This window comes from Vigna unguiculata, chromosome 11 (genome assembly GCF_004118075.2).
Source record: "Vigna unguiculata cultivar IT97K-499-35 chromosome 11, ASM411807v1, whole genome shotgun sequence".
Taxonomy (NCBI): Eukaryota; Viridiplantae; Streptophyta; class Magnoliopsida; order Fabales; family Fabaceae; genus Vigna; species Vigna unguiculata.
This window is the reverse complement of record NC_040289.1, coordinates 32,221,864-32,239,257: the sequence shown is the minus strand read 5'-3', so window position 1 is coordinate 32,239,257 and position 17,394 is coordinate 32,221,864. Positions and strand designations below refer to the sequence as shown.

The following is a 17,394-nucleotide window of genomic DNA, read 5'->3' as shown; positions in this document are numbered from 1 at the left end:
ATGGGTGAAGAGAATGGACTGTTGCTAGGAGAAATAATGCCTTCCTTCAACATGGCAGCAATCATGGTTTCGATCTGCTCCTTATAGCTGTGAGGATATCTATAAGGTCGAACTTTCACCGGTTGCGTACCAGGCAGCAAGGGAATCTGGTGATTATGAGACCGAACTGGTGGTAAACACGAAGCTTCAGCAAAAACAGAGCGATATTGATGTAAGAGAAGAGCTAGCTCTGGGTGTAAGTCAACATGGCAGTCAACCCAGTTATCCTTTGGCTCCGTAGGAAGTTGAAGTTGTAATGCATAACATTCATCAATAGCACGGGTGTGAGACATTCGCCGGATATGATGAAATTGCATTGGAGTGGGAAGCTTAGAGTTATCATCCCGGAGAGTAATAAATTCACCATTCAAGTAAAATTTTAGAGTCAATGTACTATAATCTGAAACATGAGGGCCTAACGTAGCCAATCACGATGCACCCAACACCAAATCTGCACCAGCAACTAGTAATAAATACACGGGAAGAGTAAGGATATGACCTTGTATGGCCACCGTGAGGTCCTTTATCAGACCTTCAACCTTCAACGAGTTGCCATTTCCCACCATCACGTTAAAAGTGGAAATGGGTTCAACGGGTAATTGTAAGTGAGTTGCAAGTCGAGGTTGGAGAAAACTATCAGAACTACCACTGTCTAACAAAATCTGAACAGGGGCACCCTGAATGGAGCCTTGGAAGCGCATGGTACCCACTCCGTGAGATCCTGTAAGGGCATGGAGGGAAGGATGATGATCCAAGTTATGGTCGGTGGTGGTATGAGTAGGGGTGGAAGTTGGTTGTGTTGGATCGGGAGGGTCCTCGGGTTCTTCGTATTGAAGTAATAGGTACTGTTTATTAGGGCAGTTATGGGTTGGGGTGAATTTGGCATCACAAGTATAACATAATCCTTTCTCTCTCCGAATTTGCATTTCTACCGGGGTAATGTGTTTGACAGTGGATGGTTTGAAAGGTTGGCTAAATGGTTTCATGTTTGGTGGAGGTAACAAGGGTGGTAAGGTATTTGGGTTTGGGTGTGGATGGGTTGTGGTTTTGGTGGAATACGTTTTGGGGTAGCTAGAAGAAAAGTGAGGTTTGGAATTAGGGTTATATTTGTCTTCAAAAAGTTTAGCTAATGATACAGCTTTGAGAATGGAGTTTGGGGATTGTGCCAACACGTCACGTCTAATTTCCAGTTTAAGGCCACTTAAAAAACAGTCGAGGATGGCGTCAGCGGTAACGCCCGTAATGCGATTAGCCAAGGCCGTGAATTCAACGTAATAATCATTGACAGATCCCAACTGGGAGAGTTTGAAGAAAGCAGATCGTGGGCATTCGTAGGGTGAAGGGCCAAATTCCAGGGTTAATGCCTTAGTAAAACCATCCTATGACTGGAAGGGGTTGTTCTTTTGCATCATCTGAAACCACGGCACCACATCTTTCTCCAAATAGATAGCAACAATAGTGAAACGTTGGGGCTCAGGAGTATTATAATACTCAAAAAATTGCTCCGCTTTAAAGATCCATTGTAAAACATTAGTACCATCAAACTTAGGAAAATCAATCTTAATATTCCGAACCTGAAACGATGAGCAGGATGTTGAGTTCGAACCACCAAGGGCTTGTTGTTTGGAAACGTTATGGATGGCTAGCTCGAGCTTTTCAAAACGTTCTGTATAACTGAGATCACACTTCTCCATGAGGTCAAGGATTTTCTTCACGTTAGCATCAAGATCCTTGAGACGTGTGTTTTCGGCCATGGTGGTGTCGATGAAAGCACCAAAATGTAATGTGTTTGGTTAGTAAACAAAACAATATAGCAACTGTGAAAGTAGAATGGTCTGTATGGGTGTGAATTCTAGTATGAAAAAGTCATATCAGCAGAAAATGATGAAAAGTGCAAGCTGTCACAACAGTACAACGTTCATGACAGAAGAAAAAAATAACAGAAATGACAGAGAAATATCCCAAAGGGCCAAGAGAGAGAAAAAGACAATTCACATCCTCCCTTTCTCCTATAGCAAAAGCTGTTTTTATAATCACGTCGTACTCCACACGAAATCCTTCAGTGCAGAATTGATTATTCGTTTCCTTCCACTTTTTCGTTTGCCTTTGTTTTCCTCCCCCTTTGCCATGTGTCCCATGGGTCCCATGTCCTTCATCTGCTCATTACCCGCGCCATTCATAACAAATTTCTCCTCAGTTACTCCAAAAACATATGTTTAGAAATTTAATAAAATGTTATGATTCATAACTTAGTAAAAGTTGTTGATAAATCCATGAATTATTGGTCTAGATAACGATCATGGTCTATGTACCTTTTGCAAAATAATGTTAAATTGTTATAAGTGTATGTTTCTCAATGTAGTTGAAAAACTACTGTCAATGAATATAGACATTGTGGTTGTGCGCTTTAGACTATTCAGTTTGGTACTTAGTTATGGTTGATCTGCCTCAGGGTGTTTATTTCTGCACTCGTTAAATTTCTTTCTGAACTCCATCATAGATTTTTGTAAATTTTGATCCAGAATGAGATGAGTGTTTTCTGGAAAGATGATTTTAGAATTGGTACAAGAAGAAATTTGATGGGTGCAGAAAGAAAGAAAAATAGTTAAATTTGGAATATGCCACATGTAGTAACAATATTTGGTCCTCATCGATTATATTTCATTTGGTTCTTATTTTCATTTTGTATTTAATTAGGTCTTTATTTTTGTTAAATTTTAGTCAATTTGGTTATTTTTAGTAACAATATTTAAATAATTAACGTTTTTGAACAGTACATACCACGTGTATCAGTTTTTTATTTTTTTAATTATTTTATGTTTTTTAAATTTAAAAAAAAAATGTTCACGTGTCAACTCATAATTGTGTCACGTGTCAGTTGTGCCTGTGTTATTTTTTTTGTTCAATTTCGTCTCTATATTCGTTATTTTTATTCAATTTAGTCCCAATTTTGGTTAAAATGAATAATTTTTTTCCTTTCAAATTAACATCAAATTTAATATCTTTTATAAAAATTATACTAATATTTTTTCTAAAATTGACATTTTTATTAATTATTTTTGAAATTCAATTATAAATTATTAAGCTTAATTATAAATTGAATAAAATTCTTATATTTAATAAGAAAAGTAAACTAATTTTTATAACAATTAGAAATATTCTATTTAACAATTGAATCTAAGAATTATATTCAATTTATAATTAAATATAATAATTTATAATTGAATTTCAAAAATAATTAATAAAAATATCAATTTAAAAAAATATTAGTATAATTTTTATAAATATTAAATTTGGTGTCAATTTTAAAAGGAAAAAATTGTTTTATTTTAACAAAAATTGGGACTAAATTGAACACAAAAAATAACACAATCAGAAACTGACACGTGACACTAACATTAATATGTGACACAACTATGACTTGACACGTGGTCAATTTTGATTATAAGTTACAAAAATCAATTTGCACTATGTGACTGACTTTAAGAAAAAAATTGTTCGAACGAGATAGGCAAATAAGTGAGGCATAATAAACAAATAAGTGGATATTTGCGTATTACTTTTCGTAAGATTTTTTAAAAGGCCAAACCAGATAGGCAAATAAGTAGGACATAATAAACAGAGAAACTACGTATTACTTTTCGTACAATTTTTTAAAATTTACTAATCAATATTTTTTTTATCATGCAATGGGATGTAAGCTTATGTACCCCGAATTGTATTATAAGTTAAAAAACTAAACCCTTATTATTTGCATGGCTAGGTTGAAGAAAAAAATAAAAATAGGTCAAACCACATAGCAAATAAGTGGGCACAAAAAAAAAAAAAGTGGAGAGCTGCGTATTATTTTTCGTACAATTTTTTAAAATTTACTAATCAATTTTTTTTAACATCTAATGGGATGTACCTCTTATGCACCTTGAATATGCACCTTAAATTTGATTATAAATTACAAAAATCAACCTTTTTTTCTTGCACTATGTGACTGACTTGAACAAAAAATAGGCCAAACCAAATAGGCAAATAAGTAGGACACAAAGTGTTTATCATCCAAAGGGGTGCACTTCTTATGTACCACAAATTTGATTATTAAGTTACAAAAATCAACCCTTATTACTTGCAGGTGGCTAACTTGAAGAAAAAAATAGGTCAAACCAGATAAGAAAATAAGTGGAGCATAATAAACAAATAAGTGGGAAGCTGCGTATTACTTTTCTTACCATTTTTTTAAATTTACTAATCAATCTTTCTTTATCGTCCAATGAGACGTAGCTCTTATGTACCCCAAATTTGATTATAAATTAAAAAAATCAACCCTTAATTCTTGCGTGACTGGCTTGAAAAAAAAAAGGCCAAACAAGATAAGCAAATAAGTTGACATAATAAACAAATAAGTGGAGAGTTGTTTATTACTTTTCGTAAATTTTTTTAAAATTTATTAATAAATCTTTTTTTATCATCCAATGGGATATACCTCTTATATACTCCGAATTTGATTATAAGTTACAAAAATCAATACTTATTGTTTGCCTTAGGTGGCTGCCTTAAAAAAATAGGTCAAACTAGATAGACAAATAAGTGTGGCATAATACACCAATGGAGAGCTGCGTATTACTTTTCTTAAGATTTTTAAAATTTACTGATCAATCTATTTTTTATCATGATGCACTTCTTATGTACCACAAGTTTGATTATAAGTTACAAAAATTAACCCATATTACTTGCACCAGGTGACGCTTGAAGAAAAAAATAGGTCAAACCAGATAAACAAATAAGTGAGGCATAATAATAAATAAGTGGAAAGCTACGTATTACTTTTCGTACAATTTTTTAAAATTTACTTATCAATTTTTTTTATCGTCCATTTGGATGTACCTCTTATGTATCTGAATTTGATTATAAGTTAAAAAAATAAACCTTTAATTCTTGCACTAGGTGGCTAGGTTGAAAGGCCAAACCAGATAGGCAAATGACGTTAAAAGAACAAATAAGTAGGGAGATGCATATTAGTTTACGTACAATTTTTTAAAATTTATTAATCAATCATTTCTTATCATCCAATAGAATGTACCCCTATGTATCTCGAATTTGATTTATAAGTTACAAAAATCATTTTACTATGTGCCTAGCTTGAAAAAAAAAATAGGTCAAACCAAATAGAAAAATAAGTAGGGCAAAAAGAATAAATAATTGGGGAGCTGCGTGTATTATTTGTCGTACAATTTTTTAAAATTTACTAATCAATTTTTTGTTATCATCTAATGGGATGAGCGCGAATTTGATTATAAGTTACAAAAAACCAACCTTTATTGCTTAAACTAGGTGACTCGCTTCAAGACAAAAATAGGTCAAACCAGATAAAAAGACAAGAGAGACATAATAAACAAATAAGTAGGCAGTCATATATTACTTTTCGTACAATATTTTAAAATTTATTTATAGATTCTAGAGTACTTATTTTGCTTTTACGATGATCTATTCATGGTTGAATATATAAACCGACAGGTGATGATAATGATAGACTGGAAAGGGAATAGAAAGAGATGAAGTATTAAGTGGTCGGTCTAATGTATAATAATTTCATATTTTGTAGTATTATCTGACAACACTAAATTTTGTAATGATTTTTTTTTAATTATATAGATATTTGGATGTGAATTATAACTTTGAAATTTGTTTGTGTACGCGTTTTGTATTTATGTAATCAAAATTTTGCTCAAATTTCATTAAAATCGTCAGAGATGAAATTTATTTTTGATGTAATAAAAAAGTAAACACGAAAAAATAACACACGTTTTTGTCAGTACAATAAAGGTTTATTTATATATTTTATAAAAATGTAATTCCATTTGATTTTTACAAAAATACAATCAAATTGTTAAAATTTCTATGAAGGTAAACTTTATCCTTCTAAACATACTTTTTACCTTTAAAATAATTCATTTTTCAACGCGTTCTTAAAAATATTTATCAATTCATTTTCATTTACACAACAATCAATCTTTTCCGACCACAATTGTGATATATGATGAAACTATATACGAATATACATGAACCATCCATAAAATAACAAAAAATGGAACATACTAGGAACTTAAGAGGTTAGATAAATATAGAACCATCCATATAACTGGAACACCGAATCCATGTTTTCCACCATCAACCTTAATTAATTTTTATTCTTTATTCATTGAAATTCATAGAGAATTACAATTTTTAACTAAGTATTTGTTAAAACGTGTGTTGTCCATTCATCCTAATTACTTCAATTTAAGATAATATTTTCCCCGTAATTTTAACTTTAATTAAATAAAAAAAAAAACCAACAACGATACCTTCTAAACTTGTTGTCAACTGCTAGTGCTAATTTGTCACAGTAGTTGATAGAGAAGCTGGTGAACTCGGCCTCAACGAGGGTGCCGCTTTAACATCCCAATCAATAGTCACAATCATCGTCGTCCTCGTCAATTTCAATTTCACACTTCTGCAGAAGGCACCGCAAAACCGTTAGCATATCGGTCACGCACTTTCTTTTCTTTCTCCAACCACCCTTGTCACGCTTCCGAAAGCGTGATCATCACCATGTATATAACAACGTCCTCTTCCTCTTCCTCTTCGCTCCTCGGAGCAACCACACCCAAACTCCTCTCTTCCTCACCTTCTAGAACCTTCGCTTTTCCTCCTTCTTTCATTCCATACTCTTCCTGCAATTCCCTCCGCTCCTACCTCCCGCGGTGGAGCCACCGCCTCCACCACGTCTCTCCCCTCTCTCTCCGTCCTCCAATCAGAGCCGTCGCTCCCGCCGTCGAACGCTTCCACCGCGAAATCGCTAACACGGGTGCTTCACCCCTCCTCTCTCGCTTTCTGAAGCATTTATGTTATTCATCTCGTATCCGTTCATTTTTTAATTTCCGATTTTGCGTTATGTTATTAATTTCATTGCATTCTGTTTAGCTTTCAGACACGAGCGTGCGGTTTTAGTAATTTTTTTATTTTACAGTTTTTGAAAAGAATAAATAATATATGTCAGTAGTGTGAATTTTTTTACAGTGCCATTTAATGACAAATGGTCATGCAATCATAGAAAGTTTCCGTGTGAGTGTATATCTGTTAAACTCCTTTTTATAATTGAGGATTTTTTAATCATAAACGTTTATCTAATGTATGATATGAGTGACATTATAAAAATTGTGGATAATTTTTTTATTGACTGACACTGTAAAACTTTTCATTTGAGAGGGCATGACTATTAAACTGTTTTTAAAATTTACGATTTAATGTATCATGGTTTGAGGAGTGGCGTGATTTGCATCATCTCATCTAGCTGTTGTTCTGTTGATTTATAAGATGAGTTAAAGTTTCTAATGTAGAGTGCTGATTTTATGTTCCCGTAAATGTTCATTTCAGGCAACGAAAATCCTTTTAAGGGAAACTTGACGAGTCTCCCCAAGCCGGGTGGTGGGGAGTTTGGAAAGTTCTACAGTCTTCCTTCTCTCAATGATCCCAGAATTGGTAATTTGCTGACATGGCCTGCCTGACTTTGTTGATGCTTTGAATCATGCTGTGTGTTAAGTATGATGGGGGTCTTGATTAAAATACATGATGTTAGTACTTTCATGTTTGTATTTTCTGTGTAATGTGTGACAGTCGTGATACTGATGGTATAAACTTTTTGCCTACATAACAGACAGGTTACCATACTCCATAAGAATTTTACTTGAATCTGCCATTCGTAATTGTGACAATTTTCAAGTAAAAAAAGAAGATGTAGAGAAGATTCTTGCCTGGGAAATAAACTCTACGAAGCAAGTTGAGATTCCTTTCAAGCCCGCTCGTGTTCTCTTGCAGGTATCTTGTTGACTTCTGGAGCCTGGATACGGCGAAATAGTTATGTTAGGGATGGTTGATAGCGAGTTGTATGTTTTATTCTTTTGAACATCTTTCCTCACCCCAGGATTTTACTGGAGTGCCGGTTGTCGTTGACCTGGCTTGCATGCGCGATGCTATGAATAAGCTTGGCAATGATTCAAATAAGATCAATCCTTTGGTACGCTTTTTGCTTATCATTTGCATGTGTTTTTGTTTTGTATAAATTCTTGATCACAGTCACCAAAGAAATTTCAAAATTTAACTCTACATCAGGGAGAGGTGCGTGTACCTTGAACTCATAATTACTTTTGTAATATTACACCTAACGGTATGTTTGGGGAATCTGCTGTTGGGGTGTTTAAAGTATGTTAGTGGAAGGAACTCAAGAGTATCTTTTGAGGAGACTAGTGGGAAAACTTCATTTAAATTAAATGTGATGCAAATTGTTCTAAACCAGTTTGTCTTTAAAGCATTTAAACTAGCGTGGCTTATATATATAAGATATATGAATTATTTAGCTTAATGCCAATTGGTTTCAAGAAGAAATCTGATGCTCTAGAATTTGAAAGAAATAGCACTGTATTAGACATATTTTCCTTATGTTTTATGTTTGTTAGAAGTTATTCTGACTTCCTAGGTATAATTACGGACAGGTTCCTGTTGATCTTGTCATTGATCATTCAGTTCAAGTTGATGTTACAAGATCAGAAAATGCAGTGCAGGCCAATATGGAGCTTGAATTCCAGAGAAACAAGGAGAGATTTGCTTTTCTTAAATGGGGGTCAACTGCATTCCGTAATATGCTTGTTGTTCCCCCAGGTTCTGGTATAGTGCATCAGGTAAATTTGGAAATATACATGCTAAACGACTTCATTGAATTTAATTGTCATTTTTAATTAATTTTGGGGACTTTTGGTTTGATGTCTTCAATTCCAGGTCAATCTTGAATATCTAGGAAGGGTTGTATTCAACAATGAGGGCCTCCTCTATCCTGACAGTGTGGTTGGGACTGATTCACATACAACTATGATAGACGGGCTTGGTGTTGCTGGATGGGGAGTTGGAGGTATTGAAGCCGAGGCAGCAATGCTTGGTCAGGTGCTTTACCCTGTGATCTTGATATATAAACATGGAATGCAATGCGTGTAAATCTTAATTCTATTCCAAACGCTACTGATTAATGGATTATGATGACACATTGAACTCTCTTTGTATTGGTTTATTTGCTCTATCTTGAAGTATGCTGATTACATTGTTGTGTGCTATGATTCTTAATAGCCTATGAGCATGGTTTTGCCTGGTGTTGTGGGGTTCAAGTTATATGGAAAAATGCGCAATGGTGTAACAGCAACAGACTTAGTTCTAACTGTGACTCAAATTCTCCGAAAGCATGGTGTTGTGGGCAAGTTTGTTGAATTTTATGGTAATTAAGTTCTCGAGTCCTACTGTCTCATAATTTTTTACTTTTTTTTTTTCAACTTACACTGATTGTCCTTACTGATTAACAGTTATTTGTTTCGTTATCTAGGTGATGGTATGGGTGAATTATCTTTGGCTGATAGGGCCACTATTGCTAATATGTCTCCTGAATATGGTGCCACCATGGGCTTCTTCCCTGTGGATCATGTTACATTGCAATATCTCAAGTTAACTGGACGGAGTGACGAGACTGTAAGTACGATGTATCCGTTCATTTATTATTTGCTAATGTGAAGTGCTTATAGATCTATTGATCTTCTTTTGTCTGGACACAGGTGGCCATGATAGAGTCTTATCTCAGGGCAAACAAACTGTTTGTTGACTATAATGAGGTAATGTTGGTAGCATCATTGCCCTACAAACTTGTCCTTTTTCAAAAAGACGGATGCATGTATATATGTTGGAGGTGTAGAACTCTAATTTATTTTCCATGAATTCAGCCTCAACAAGACAGAGTGTATTCATCACATCTTGAATTAAACCTTTCCGACGTTGAACCTTGTATTTCAGGACCAAAGAGGTAATATTCTGTGTCTTTTGTTTGTTGCGCTGTATTGCATTACAGGTTTTATTTCACTTTTTATCCTATTATCGATAATATTCTTTGATATTAAATGATATTCTTTGCAGACCTCATGATCGGGTGCCTTTGAAAGAAATGAAGGCTGACTGGCATGCTTGTCTTGATAACAAAGTTGGGTTTAAGGTTAGTAATACTATGATACCAGAGTTTGGTTTTATAAGAAAAAAGTTTGTAGTCTACATGTTGAATTAGCTGTTGGTAGTTAGTTGTTAGAAAACTCGCTATTTTCTACTCTTTTGGTTGTGATAAAATGCTAATTAGGTTCTTAATCTCACATTCAGTATTTGTCCTCTGCAATGGACAAATTAATAACATTGTTTGATTACCATTGGTTGTTTACCTGGATTTTCATAGTTTAAAACAAGTTGATTTTCTTGCACAAAAGTAAATATTTTTTAAAATAACCAAGAACCATCAGATTCAGACGTCAACAATTCTTTATTTTAGTTTTTTTTTATTTGTTTAAATTTAGACCATCAACTTGCAGATTCGGTGTCGTTTAAAAAATCTGTAGAATATACAATGGCCATTTTTATGATGTTTCATAAACTTACTCAATGACTGAAGCAGTTATGCTATGCTGTCATAACCAGTTGTAGTACCCATTCGTTGCATGGGGATGTATAATGAGATAAATTAATTTAGTGAATAAATTAGTTAACTGTAAATTTTCCTATTTTCTTTCATACAAATTTACACGCACGCATGTAACTAAAGTTAATCTTGCATGGAGAAATAGAAAGGATTATATAAATTTGATTTTACATTGTTATGTAACTAAGTAAATATATATTAATCAAGTCAAAGAAATGTAATTTTTTATTGGAAAAAATATTCAGTAAGAAGCCGAGTAAGAAAGAGAAATTATATTTATACTAAATTTGTTAAAATAATGAATGAACTATAAAATGATTTTGAAGTTATTGTGAAATATAAACTTTATTACCATCCATTTGCTAATTCATAACCAAACGCCAGCCACTTATCTTAAGTAATTGCTATAAATCATTGCATGTTTCTTTATTAGTGCTCATGTAAGTTATTCAAAAATCTCCTCTTTCAAACTGCAACCTGACTTGAATCTGAGTTCAATTTGGTGAATCGTGGGATATCACGTATTACATGACATTTTTTCTTCATTGTATTTGAATATGAAGAAGTGGAATCATACATGTTTCATTGACTTGTCTGATGAGAACCCTACATGAATGAGATACTGCATTTCCTAAATGTATTATTTCAAAAACAGGGGTTTGCTATACCAAAAGAGGCACAAGGAAAAGTTGCAAAGTTTGATTTTCATGGGCAGCCAGCTGAGCTCAAGCATGGCAGTGTTGTGATTGCTGCAATCACAAGCTGTACAAATACATCAAACCCTAGTGTTATGCTTGGGGCTGGTCTTGTTGCAAAAAAGGCTAGTGAACTTGGTTTGCAGGTTAGTTAACTAATATAATTATATAGAAGACTGTAAAAATGCTAGTTCTCTTTTTCAGGATGAAGTCCTCCTACCTTCTATTGTCTGTTTCCCTTCACATAATAAATAGAAAAAAATGTATGTATCTTATGTGGTCCTTTTCCTGATTCTAACTGTTTCTGTTTTCACTATTTTGCCAGGTCAAGCCTTGGGTTAAAACAAGTCTTGCTCCAGGCTCTGGAGTCGTCACAAAATATCTACACCAGAGGTATTATGTTCTTTCTACTAGAACGCTCATGCAGTAACTTTTATTATGACAGTCACTTACCCTCTGTATAATTTAGTAAAAATATATTCCTTATTTTCATTTTTTCTCTTTTTGGCAGTGGACTGCAAAAATATCTAAACGAACAAGGTTTTCATATAGTTGGATTTGGGTGTACTACATGTATTGGCAATTCAGGAGAGCTGGATGAATCCGTTTCTTCTGCCATCTCAGGGAATGGTGATACTTTGTAACAGAATACAAATTTTTGAACTGAAGCCCATATCTCTGCTACTCTCGGTTTTAGATTCCTACCAGTCTCCTAGTCATGCTCTGCCTTATAGTAGCTAATTAGATAATATTTTCCTGTTTATACCTAAAGATACACTTTCTATTTTCCTAAACATACTCTGCTTTATATTTTCTTTCTTGATTTTATTTTTTGTGCGCTCTGATGCAGACATTGTAGCAGCTGCTGTGTTGTCTGGGAACCGTAATTTTGAGGGCCGAGTGCATCCATTGACAAGAGCTAACTACCTTGCCTCTCCTCCTCTAGTTGTTGCTTATGCACTTGCTGGCACGGTATGTATGTCTAATTCATAGTCCTAATGTGTATAATTTGTTTTTTGTTCTTTTGTTTTTTCTGTAACATTGGCTGATTTTCATCTTTCTTTATAAAGGGTAATTGTTATTTGATTCATTCTTTGGATGTAAAGAAAATAGGAAAATCATTAACTTATAGGTAGCTGATCACAAGTATTGTTATTGACTGCTAGCTAGACAATATGCATCATTCTCATTTGTATGCCCGAATATGGGCATATTGAGCATATTTTCTTCTACATAGAAAAGTAAATCACACTGAATATTTGCTGAGTACATTACTGGATTTGGACTCAAATAGAATACCAATGCGTATATATCCTTTCTATTCTTCCCAATTTCCTCATAACAAGTTAGGTGGTTTTATTTTATGGTTTAATCACACGAAAGGTCTCCGTTTTCATTACAAAATCTCAATTGGGTCCTCAACATCTAAGTTGTTCCAATTAGGTCTTATTTTTTGAAAATGTGTTCCAATTTGGTCCTTGCTGTTAGGGCATCATTGATGACGTCAACTGTGTACCACATGTTAGCTTGTGATTTTATTTTTATTTTTTTTACTTTTTTTTTTCTTAAAAAACATCTGATACATGTTAAATTAGGATTTTGCCACGTGTCAACTTGTGGTTTTTTATTTTTTATTTTTTTTTTAAATTAAAAAAAACTTCCACTTGTCAAATTATGGTTCTGCCTCGTGTCAAGTGTTTATGTGAAAAATCTCGATTTGATCTTTGTATTTGTTATTTTGTTTCAATTTAGTCCTAATTTCTTTTTAAACTGGAATAATTTCATCCCTTCCAAATTGAAACCAAGTTTGGCTTTTATATTAATATTATAATTATATTTTTATTATAATAGATATCTTTTAACTAAATTAAGTTTATTTAATGTCATATCATGAACTAATGTGTTTGCGACTATGAACACAAGGTTTATTTAGATTCATTGGTTTCTGGATGATGCTTTTTTTATGAATTTGATGATGCAATTTAACACGAGAAAAGTAAAACCTCAAATGTTATTGGACCTTTTTTTTTCATATTTGGGTCAAATTTCCAGGTTGACATTGATTTTGATAAGGAGCCAATTGGGACAGGGGAGAATGGAAAGAATGTGTACTTGAGGGATATCTGGCCATCTACTGAAGAAATTGCTGAGGTAATTGATGCCTAATTTTGTTAGATGTAAGCACACTCAACTGCTGGAATTTTGTTTTGTTTTTTTTTTTTTTCTTATTTTATGAGACGAGGAATTTCAACAGAAACAGTGGACACCTCTCGGACACCAGAAGGCTATACTAGTTAGTTAGAAAATTACAAGAAAATATCTCCCAATTGTCTGAATTGAGTTCAAGCCACATTCGTTTAATTTCATATCCAAATTCTCATTCATCCTTTATTGTCTCTCTTTTCCCCTACATCTAACTTAACAAGTTTCCATGTTTCTCTCTCTTCCATTTCAATAACTAACTCTCCTCACTGAGGCACTTCAAGTTTTCCTTTATTATATGAAATTGAGTCTAAATATGCAGTGGTTTATAAGGTAAGAATAACTTTGGGGGATGTTTGTTCCTAGGCTATCCAATCCAGCGTGTTGCCTGACATGTTCCGAAGCACATACGAGGCTGTTACCAAAGGGAACCCTATGTGGAATCAACTACAAGTTCCTGCTGACAGTCTCTACTCGTGGGACCCCAACTCAACATATATCCATGAACCTCCATACTTCAAGAACATGACCATGGATCCTCCAGGACCACATGGTGTAAAAGATGCTTATTGTCTACTGAATTTTGGTGACAGTATAACCACTGATCATATTTCTCCAGCTGGAAGCATTCACAAGGATAGTCCTGCTGCTAAATACCTTCTTGAGCGCGGGGTGGAACCCAAGGATTTTAATTCTTATGGAAGTCGTCGAGGCAATGATGAAGTGATGGCAAGGGGAACTTTTGCGAACATTCGCCTTGTTAACAAGCTCTTGAATGGAGATGTTGGCCCAAAGACAATTCATGTTCCAACTGGGGAGAAGCTCTATGTGTTTGAGGCAGCAACGGTTAGTTATGCTACTCATATATGGCATGCTTTAATTCACTGCTTTTTTCAGCTTTCAAATGTGAAAACATACTGCATTCTATATATATATATATATATATATATATATATATATATATATATATATATATATATATATATATATATATATATATATATATATATATATATATATATATATATATATATATATATATATATATATATATATATATATATATATATATATATATATACACACACACATACACACACACACGAAAAGCGTGCAAACCAAGAAGAAAAGAAGCAAGTCTTTCCATACACAAACCAGAAGGAATGCACTGAAAGTTTGATATAATCATTTATGTTTTTCAACATTACGTCATAAATATTTTAACAATATTCACGACATAATTTTTTCACGTCTAATTTAGTAAATTTAGTAATGATATTTACGTATGTTTACTTTATATAATAGATTATGCTACATAATAATTGATGTTCTAAATATTTTATTGATATTTTCATTATTAATTATGATACAATACAAATGTATTAAAATAATAAGCAAAACTAAATGTTTGATGATAGAAAGTTTATTTTACTTTTCTCTTATTTTCACTCTTTTTTCATTCAACTTAAACAATCTCACCTCGTAGTCATTTATGCTCTCTTTCTTTTCTGTTTTTTCCTTTTTCTATTTTCTTACTTTCCATCTTATGATCCAAATAAAACATTAAGAAAAAAAGAATTAGTGAATCCCATTGTGCCAAAGAAAGTGATAGACCTTCATTTTCTAAACTCCTAGAACTGTTGTCTCATGGCAGAGATACATGGCTTCTGGGCAAGACACCATTGTGCTGGCTGGAGCTGAATATGGCAGTGGAAGTTCTAGAGATTGGGCTGCCAAGGGTCCAATGCTACTGGTGAGTTCCTTTCTATATTATGACTTAGGATTAAATTGACTTTTCTATTTCTCTTTCGTTAAACGAAAGGTTAATCAATATTCATGGTCACTGATGACACTTGCATTTCTATAGGGAGTCAAGGCTGTGATAGCTAAAAGTTTTGAGAGAATTCATCGCAGTAATTTGGTAGGAATGGGTATTATTCCTCTTTGCTTCAAATCCGGTGAGGATGCAGACATATTGGGATTAACTGGTCATGAACGTTATACAATTGACCTCCCAAGTACAATCAGGGAGATTAGGCCTGGCCAAGATGTGAGAGTCACAACTGATAATGGAAAATCTTTTACCTGCACCATGCGCTTTGACACCGAGGTAATTTAAGCTTTTCATCGATTTATTTTTTAACACCTTTTTAGGTTGCAATACTATTACTTTCTCCGTTATAACACTTGTGTTTTCAGGTCGAACTTGCTTACTTCAACCACGGCGGCATACTTCCATATGTCATAAGAAACCTCATCAAGGATTGAAGCAATTATCGGTGGAAAACTGCAAGGTCAATGTATTAATTTGCTTTTTTAGGTGTAAAATATATGATTTTCCGAGAGATAGGAAAGATCTTTTTTTTGAGGGAGATTTTGGCGTTTTTACGTTTATTAATCTAGAGGCCTGTAAAGAGTTATATTAATTTGGGGATAAGTCCGTCCTTGAAAATGGGGACAATTGTGTAAGCCGACTTGAAGTGCGAGCCTGCCAATTAGAATTTAACACATTATATTTCACCCTTGCATTCATTTAATCATTTAATCTTCCTTGTTTTAATTAAAGTGAATTGTAATACATACAAAAGTGAATATAGATTATGTCAATATGAATGATTCTCTTAATTATATAGATTAAGGTATCATCTTAGTTATTTAATAATGAAGAAGAGAAAACAAATGCCTTGATTAGGTCGCTAAACCTGGTTAATCTACATAATGATGATTACTGAGTGATTGAGTTCCAATTAGTCCTACGAAAAGGTAAAAGTCTATTATTGATAGTATAAATAGTAGCCCCTTATATAAGTATCCTCTTAGAAGACCAAAAAGCTTGAGAAAATAGTAACTAAGTGCAATTTGTCTATAAGAGCATAGGAAATCAAGGAGTATAAAGGAACACTCGATTTTACAAGAACATTATACATTTCAAAGGTTATGAGTTCCAAATTTGTTGATGTTTTAAACTTACCTTGATCTATGTAGTTGATGTTTAGATACTTTGATATATTAAAATAGGTTGGTTAGATGTTAGTATCTAGTAGGAAATGTTCAATAAAGATTTTTCATTAAACAAGGAAATATTGTTTTGTGAATAATTTTTATATGTGGATTTATGTGTACATTAAAATGCTTATCCATTACACATAAGATACATAATAGGTGGCAAAGTGGGTTGAAATTTTCAACCCTTTTTGGCCTAATCCACGTAGGCTGTTCATGGTTTGTTGATCCTTTATTTTTAAATTAAAAATAACTAAAAAATTAAATTTTTATATTATATTTTTGTAAATATATAAATATAAAATACTATTGTAATTTAAATCATTAACACTTATAAATTAAGATCTAATTATTAGTTATAATAGAGTAATTTAAATGTAAAAATAATAATTATTTTAGTTTATCAAATTAAAATAGTAATTGATCAATTAAAAGTTTAAAAATATTTAAATATGATTAAATATGTTTTAACTATTCTTTTATAAGTATATATGCAAATAAATTTTATAAATATAAAATTTAAAAAGTTACTATTTTAAATAAAAAACGTAAGTTGCAATTTGTAAACTCATTTTTGTCACCTCTGAAATACATAAATAACTCGTAGTTACATGCAGATTTAATAAAGGCATATGGAAGTTTCCGTTTTTGTTAAAAAATCTCAATTGGGTCTTCCAGTTTTAAGTTGTCTCAATTGGGTTCTATTCTTTAAAATTTGTTTCAATTTAGTCTTTTTCGATAAAGACATCACATTAATAACGTTACCTGTGTGTCATGTGTTAGCTTGTGATTTTTTTATTTTTCTTAAATAAAACTGTCATGTGTCAAATTATGGTTATGTCATGTGTCAATTGTTTATGTGAAAAATATCAATTAGGTCTCCCGTATTTGTTATTTTGTCTCAATTTAGTCATTATTATTTTTTAAACA

The 17,394-nt window shown here is 32.9% G+C and overlaps 1 protein-coding gene across 2 annotated transcripts; it reads left to right on the top strand.

The window, feature by feature from the left end:
• Positions 1-6,401: 6,401 nt before the first annotated feature.
• On the top strand, positions 6,402-15,991 carry LOC114169481 (aconitate hydratase, cytoplasmic-like). 2 transcript variants are annotated; one of them, XM_028054643.1, is made up of 20 exons: positions 6,402-6,877; positions 7,447-7,551; positions 7,727-7,887; positions 7,994-8,086; positions 8,562-8,747; positions 8,845-9,006; positions 9,187-9,331; positions 9,437-9,579; positions 9,663-9,719; positions 9,828-9,907; positions 10,018-10,093; positions 11,220-11,405; positions 11,585-11,652; positions 11,771-11,889; positions 12,110-12,231; positions 13,312-13,410; positions 13,828-14,307; positions 15,116-15,214; positions 15,329-15,571; positions 15,661-15,991. In XM_028054643.1, the coding sequence occupies exons 1-20, from the start codon at positions 6,622-6,624 to the stop codon at positions 15,727-15,729; spliced, it is 2,949 nt and encodes a 982-aa protein (XP_027910444.1). In that variant the 5' UTR covers positions 6,402-6,621; the 3' UTR covers positions 15,730-15,991. The 2 variants fall into 2 exon arrangements, with proteins under 2 accessions (XP_027910444.1, XP_027910445.1); XM_028054644.1 differs by lacking the exons at positions 6,402-6,877; positions 7,447-7,551 and adding an exon at positions 7,625-7,643.
• The last annotated feature ends 1,403 nt before the right edge of the window (positions 15,992-17,394 follow it).

Excerpts from the sequence above, each read along its gene's own strand:
- LOC114169481 (XM_028054643.1), top strand. The coding sequence starts at position 6,622 with ATGTATATAACAACGTCCTCTTCCTCTTCCTCTTCGCTCCTCGGAGCA. Across the intron at positions 9,007-9,186 it reads AGGCAGCAATGCTTGGTCAG|CCTATGAGCATGGTTTTGCC; the intron begins GTGCTTTACCCT and ends GATTCTTAATAG. Across the intron at positions 11,653-11,770 it reads ACAAAATATCTACACCAGAG|TGGACTGCAAAAATATCTAA; the intron begins GTATTATGTTCT and ends TCTTTTTGGCAG.